Source organism: Trachymyrmex septentrionalis, unplaced genomic scaffold, assembly GCF_001594115.1.
Source record: "Trachymyrmex septentrionalis isolate Tsep2-gDNA-1 unplaced genomic scaffold, Tsep1.0 scaffold37, whole genome shotgun sequence".
Taxonomy (NCBI): Eukaryota; Metazoa; Arthropoda; class Insecta; order Hymenoptera; family Formicidae; genus Trachymyrmex; species Trachymyrmex septentrionalis.
Window position 1 is genome coordinate 2,133,403 of NW_017305536.1, and position 7,507 is coordinate 2,140,909.

The window sequence follows — 7,507 nt, forward strand, 5'->3', positions numbered from 1 at the left end:
GCAAGAATTGAATTCAGCAATCTTGATAACTCTTAGATAATAAGATCTTTAATTTTTTTTTTACGTTTTCACATTTTCAAAGGATTACTTGTAAAAATAATTTAAAAAATGTATTTCTTGTTGATGATTTATAGGAATCGCAATTGCGGCCGATAAAACGATGTACATTGCTGATGGAACAAATATTCGTGCTGTCGATCCTCGAGGGATCATACATACTCTCGTGGGACATCATGGTCATCATAATCATTGGTCGCCCGCTCCCTGTATCGGAGCCATTCCCGCACATCAGGCTCAGTTACAATGGCCCACCGGATTAACCCTAAGCCCATTGGATGGATCCCTGCATTTCATCGACGACAGGCTAGTCTTGAAACTCACCAGCGATCTGAAGGTGCGTGTAGTCGCTGGCACGCCTCTTCACTGTACCAGCAATGCAAATAACAACAATGGCAACGATGAACTTCCGAAATTAAACTCCTCGTTGACGACGAATTTGAAAAAATCAGACGAGGTCCTCGGGTCGGTGTTGGCTGTCGGTTTCAGTCCAACCGGCGAGCTGTACATAGCGGATCGTGATTCTCATCGAGTGAACTCTATTAGAATCGTCGATTCCTCCGGCAAGATGTCACACTTTGCGGGTCAACAGCAGGAAAGACTGCGCGGTCAATGCGAATGCAACAATACTACACCCAGCACCAAGGACTTAGATACGTGCACCTGCACGGATGATACTAGCAGTACCGAAACGCTCCTCTCTTCAAACGCCAAGTTTACTGCAATATCTGCTCTGGCGGTTTCACCAGACGGTGTCTTGCACGTAGCTGATCAGGGCAGCCTTCATATCCTGGCTCTTCAGCCGTATCTTCCGAACCACGATGAGAACGGGGAGTTCCGCATCCCATTCCCGCCTTCGAACGAAATCTACGTGTTCAATCGCTACGGTCAACACATTTCCACAAAGGACTTGACATCTGGAAAGACCCGTTACTCCTTCCTGTATAGCAAGAACACGAGTTTCGGCAAGTTGTCCACGGTGACGGACAGCGCGGGTAATAAGATTCAATTCCTGCGAGATTACAGCAGCGTCGTTAGCTCTATTGAGAACACTCAGGATCATAAATCCGAATTAAAAATCTCCGCTGTTGGATTCCTGGAGAAATTGTCCGAACGTGGCAGGGCGGAGATCGCTCTTGGATATGACGGTTCAACCGGCTTGCTCACCAGTCGATCAGGAGTAAGTTAGATATTTTTATTGCTCATTTTTATAAAGAATAGGTGTCTTTGTCCATTTTGTCCATTGATTAAATATTTATTTTTTCTTCTTCATTTAATTATATATAAAAAATGTAATAGACTTTTTATGAATTTATTATATACATAATTATATATAAAAAATGTAAGACTTTTTATGAATAAATTATATACATTTTTTATTGATGAAACGCAATGTGTTGTTAAAATTTCAGGGAGATGAAACATACATATACAATTACGACAGTCTAGGACGTGTCACCGATGTAATACTGCCGACAGGCGAGAAATTGAAATTATTATCGGACTTATCTGACGACGAAGGTCTATTGGTTAAAGTGTCTGCTCCCTTGCAAGCTTTATCTAAAGGCGATAAACAGCGAATCGTAGAATTTGAAATGAAAAATGAGAAGTCGAAGATGTTGACAGTCACTGACGGTATGTACTTTCTCTAATTTAATTAATTTTTGTTTAATCTATTTTTCTCGATATACAAATATATTCTAATTTTTTTGTAAATATGATTAAAAACTGCATGAATATTATTATAATATGTCTCGTTTCTTATTTACAGGCACCAAACTCATGAAAGCGATTGCATTTACAAACAGCAGCCTGGAAGTGCTTCTGCCTGGTGGTGGCAGAGTACTTAGCGCGGCGACAACAAAACATCCGCTATTGAAGCCAGCTTTGCCGGTAGAAGCAGAGATGCTACCTATGTGGAGCTATCAATTGATGTCATTGGGCGAATTAACAAACACCATGACGACGACGTACAATTTGGTCGGAGAAGTTAGCCACCCTCAGCAAACGCTTAACAGAGAGATCTGGGTGAACGACACGCGAGTGATAAGCGTCGAATTCGAACAGGCATTCAGCCGTGAGACATTTTATGACAAGGCGGGAACTCCCCTATTGACGGTAACCTTCGACCTGGCCGGTTTACCTTTGGTCTGGCAACCGTACGAGCAGGGTCATAATCTCAGCATTACTTACGATCGATTTAACAGGATCGACAGTTGGAAATGGGGTGCCTCCGATGAATCATATGCCTACGATCGACACGGTCAACTGGCGGAAATCACCAATAGCAAGGACGGCACAAAACGATATACCTACAATGATTTCAATATGCTATCGAAGATCACGCTTGCCAGCAACAGACAGTTCTCGTTGCAATATGATGATGACGGTGGATTACGACATATCATTTTACCGTCTGAAACTAAACATTCCTTCTCCTGTCAGGCTTCTCTCGGCTTCCTCAGGGTGACATACACTCCACCTGGCAGCACTAGAGCCTATCTGCAGCACTACAGTCACGAGGGGAACCTGCTGCAGACTGCATTTCCGGGAGACGGAGCTCGCATCGTTTACAGATATCACACCTCGGGACAATTAGCGGAGGTCGTTCACGGCGACGGCAAAAGCGAGATCAGATACACGGAGAGTGGACTACCTTCCGAAGTTATACACTCCGAGAGGGACGTGGAGTACAAATGGGATTATCAATATAGTGCAGGACTTCTGGTAGAGGAGCGAATAGACTTCGGCGCCAAGACTGGTCTGAGCAACGCTAAATTTACATTCGAATATGATTCGAATTTCCGCCTGATCGCGGTACAGGGTAGAATAGGTGGTCAGACGTTGCCACCACACACCATGGCTTACAGTCCGAGGTCGGGTACGCTGGAGCAAATCGGTCAGTTTAAAGTGACGAGGCCGCAATCGAACGAGACGACTGTGTTTGACGGTACCGCATTGTTCTCGCGCACCACAGACGACCGATTCCTAGAAACTCAAGTTACAGTGACGATCCATCGAATGGAGGTGTTCAGAATGGAGTTTACGCACGATTCACGCGGTCGCATCAATCAGACGAGAACGTACACGCGTAACGTCGCCGTTAATACATACACCAACGTAAAGAATTACACATGGGACTGCGACGGTCAGTTAACCGGTGTAGAAGCGCAGGAACCATGGGGTTTCAAGTACGACGCCAATGGTAATATGCTATCGCTCACATATCGAGGTAACACGATCCCAATGGAGTATAACGCCATGGACCGAATAGTCAAGTTCGGCGAAGGTCTCTACAAGTACGACAACCGAGGTCTGGTGGTGCAGAATGCGAGAGAGGAGAGATTCAATTACAACGCCAAGGGTCTCCTTGTACGCGCCACCAAACGCGGCCGTTTCGACGTGCGATACTATTACGATCATCTGGATCGTTTAGCCACAAGGAAAGATAATTATGGCAATGTCACGCAATTCTTCTACAACAATCAGAAACGACCGCACGAAGTGAGCCAGATATACAGCCCGCGCGATGGTAAACTGATGTCGCTGGTCTACGATGATAGAGGACATCTTATTTACGCACAAGTATACCGGCACAAATATTACATTGCCACTGATCAGTGTGGAACACCCATTATGATCTTCAATCAGTATGGCGAAGGCATCAGAGAAATTATGCGATCGCCTTACGGCCACATCGTTTACGATTCGAATCCATATCTTTACTTACCGGTGGACTTTTGCGGAGGACTTTTGGATCAGGTAAATAAGAATTTAATTCCACTTAATAATTAACAAAATAAAAAAAAAATTCAGTGACATAGAATAATAAAATTTTCATTGAGAATTGAACGCAATGATATTCGAAACGTTCTTTGCTGTATTTCATAATTTAATGGTATGATCTATTTATAGGTCACCTCCCTCGTTCACATGCCAAACGGTAAGGTTTACGACCCGCTAATAGGCCAGTGGATGTCACCGCTCTGGGAAAACGTTTTAGATCGCGTAGACAAACCAACGCACCTACATCTTTATAGATTTAACGGTAACGATCCGATTGACGTCAGACACACGGACAGACCAAGTCAACCAACTGGTAAGTTCTACAATATTATCGATGAATTAATTACGTTCTATCCGATCTTTCAATATACATTCGGCGTATTTTTATCTTGCAGATCACATATCATGGCTGTCGCATCTCGGATATGATCTGAAGAGTTTAGCGCCGCAGCTATTCCCGGATGAGTTACCGGAAAGCCTCGTTCCGCGAGCGCTCGGTCCGGGAACTTCTATATTCGGTAAAAAGAAAAGAACGCGCAATCTGGGCGTCCAATCCGGTTTCCTCGCGCACATCGCCCAACGGCATTCAGGCGACGCTGTGAGTCTGTCTGCGCCACCACGATCTGCCTTGAAGAAAGACACGAGCGAACTGATACCCAGTCGTCTAGGTGCGGCGTCCGATCCGCCGTTCGGTAAAGGTATCCTGGTGTCGAGAACCGCTGATGGCCAGGCGGTGGTGTCCAGCGTACCCAGCGCTAACGCTATTTATGGCGACGTATTCACATCCGTGTTCAACCGCTCATACTTCTTGCCATTTACGTTTGTCGTGCACAGTGCACAGCAGGACGCCTTCTACTTCGTCAAAGAGGAAACCTGGCGTGCCAGCGAGGACCGTGGTCAGCTGAAACGATTAGGAGGTCAAGTAAACACCACGTTCCATGAGAACGAGAATGGTAGTGGCAGTAGTTCGTTAATCGATGTGAAGATACACGGTGCCAGCTACGTGGTGAACTTGCGTTACGGCACCACGGCAGAGAAGGAAAAGCAGAGACTACTGCATCACGCTAAGGCGACCGCTATTAGGAAGGCATGGCATCGGGAACGTGAAGCCCTTAAAACGAACACTCCCACATCCGTCGAGTGGATGGTCGCCGAGCAGGATGAGATACTGAAAGTCGGCCTCGCATCTAATTACGAGGGCGAGTACATACACGACGCGCAACAGTATCCCGAGCTCGCGGAGGATCCTTACAACATTAGGTTCGTGAAGAAGGCCGTCGACCAGTCGAGCAAGAAACGACGCAGGAGGAGAGGCGCGCCGTCCTGTAAGCTCTGGTGGTTAGATAAAATGTGCTAGAGCAATTTGAGAGTCAGTCGTATCGTCCCTTCGCACGGGGACATTGTCCAGTATCGAAGCCGCGGGACTTTCGAGTGAGCGACACCGACAGGTAAAGAGATAGAAAAAAAAACCGGAAACGTGAAAGTCGACGGAAGGAGGTAAAAAAAATGCCGCTGTAGCGCAGCGTCCGTATATGTATGCACGCGCATATATATATAAACGTACTGAAAACTATCAAAAAGTTTTATACCAAAGTCTATTTGTGTATTTCAAAGATGCCAAAAACACTATAACGTTATATTATATATAATAAATATATATACCACGAGGTATAGGGTACGTAGGGTGTAAGAGCGTTAAGCGCACGCGGAGGAACGCGGGTTTCACTCCGAGTATTCGCTCCACGGACCAGCTGCGCGACCGATCCGCGATTGGCAAATCCGCGAAAGCCTTATAAGCGACGTCGAGAGAGGAGAGAATGAGAATCGAGAGTGTGCCGGATTTCGGACTACGCGAGCTTGGAAGGGAAAGAGGAGGAACATTGCGAAATTTCCTCTGAGAGAGTTCGACGCGACGTGAACGCAGCTAATAATCAGCTTGCAGGTTTGAATTAAATTCCAGGATGTGAAGTTTACTGATTACGTTCGTACGAGGCAAGGCCGGCAAGCTCGTGGAGCTTGCGCTCGAGGCCTAAAGTAAATGATAGACCGTGGTGCCGCGCGTGCGAATCGTGCACGGTACACCGCATCGATACAAGGTAATTATAGTTATAACGCGAAGAGTGAGGAGAAAGAAGAGAGAAGAAGAGGCCATTCATAGTTGAGAGTGACGAGAAAGGGAGAGAGTGAGAGAAACTAGTCAATACATAGCTTTACATTGACATAGCAGCCTTCTTCGGCGTAGGATAAATGCGAGGATAGTGAGAATCGGGAGGAGCGATGCCGTTGACGATGACGTTGACAACGACGTTGATGAGCTACGTGTGTGCGCTGCCCACGATATTTTAACTCGTCGTACTTAGAAAAAAAGCAACGGCGGGTGTGATGCAAGTACGGTATTCGCGCGTATGACGAATACGATGCAGAAAGCGGCGGCGAGCGCGAAAATAAATCTCAACCATGAATGGCCTCGGCGAGAAGTGACAGAGGATTGAGGAAGAGGAATCGGAGGAGAGACGATCCTCACAGTATCCTTGAAGAAGGACTAGGAGCCAACGATCGTGCGGACTCGATCGTGCGGTCTCGAGCTTGAATTCCGTTCGCGGCTTTAGACAATTAAGGACGAGACGAATTTGTATTATAAAGTGGTGCTTTTCTTGTATGGCGAGAGAATGACGAGAGTGAAAGAGAGGCGGAGTGAGAGGATCAGCGATGATCGAGCGAGGATGAGCGTGCATGAGGTCGTCGAATACCAATAGCGAGACTAAACGTATTTTTAACATGTGGATGTGTCCTATCCGTAGCGTAAGCGTTCCCGATCGTCGCCGATCGGTGATCTAATATCGCATTGTCGTGCGCGCGAGTGTGCGGGAAGATAGTCGCTCGGGATCGACGGTGGGTATCCTTCGATGATTCTCGGAGATGATCGCGGAGGGAAATGCGAGCCGATGTCTGCGTATAAATCGGAAACGGAGGAAATTTGCAAGAGGGATAAACTCATTATCGGTAAAAATAATACGTATACAATATCGCATATTTGTGCTTGCTGGATATGAACGTAACGGACGTTAACTATGTTTCCTTACTGAAAATACTAAGTATGTGTATCCAAAATTACTGCCCGTCAAGTAACGATCGTTTCGCCCGTGTATATGTGTATGTGTGTGAGTATGTGTGTGTGTGTGTGTGTGTGTGTGTGTGTGTGTGTGTGTGTGTGTGTGTGCGCGCGCGCGCGCGCGCGTGTGCGTGTGTGCGATCGCCTGCGCACAAAAACCCATATACGTGCATCGAACCATCCTTAGCGTCGAAAATTTCTCTCATCATCCCACCGATCCTCTTCCTCCTCCCATTCCTCACATTTCCCTTCATCTTCCAAACTTCATGAAGATTCCGAATCTGTCGATTTGTCGCACGTATTGTTTGTTCGCGTCTTCACGAACGTTCGTACTCGCCATTAATATTTTGCAACGCGGCTTTAGAGACGGTGCCGTTTATGGATAGTTAGTGGCACAACGACATTGCTGTCTGAATAGATGAAGAATAAAAAATGTTATCTATATGCTGAGTGTATAAAAAAGTATATATATATATATATATATATATATACTTTTTTATACACTCAGCATATAGATAACATTTTTTATTCTTCATCTATTCAGACAGCAAT

At 45.9% G+C, this 7,507-nt stretch overlaps 1 protein-coding gene across 1 annotated transcript in view; it reads left to right on the forward strand.

Moving 5' to 3' along the window:
* Window positions 1–7,065, forward strand: part of LOC108750630 (teneurin-a) — a 487,296-nt gene extending 480,231 nt beyond the window's left edge. The window contains exons 23-27 of the mRNA XM_018490196.1: window positions 135–1,237; window positions 1,470–1,692; window positions 1,829–3,819; window positions 3,973–4,156; window positions 4,239–7,065. Of these exons, the coding sequence (XP_018345698.1) occupies window positions 135–1,237; window positions 1,470–1,692; window positions 1,829–3,819; window positions 3,973–4,156; window positions 4,239–5,200 (4,463 nt within the window). The 3' untranslated portion in view covers window positions 5,201–7,065. The remainder of the gene's footprint in view (window positions 1–134; window positions 1,238–1,469; window positions 1,693–1,828; window positions 3,820–3,972; window positions 4,157–4,238) is intronic.
* The last annotated feature ends 442 nt before the right edge of the window (window positions 7,066–7,507 follow it).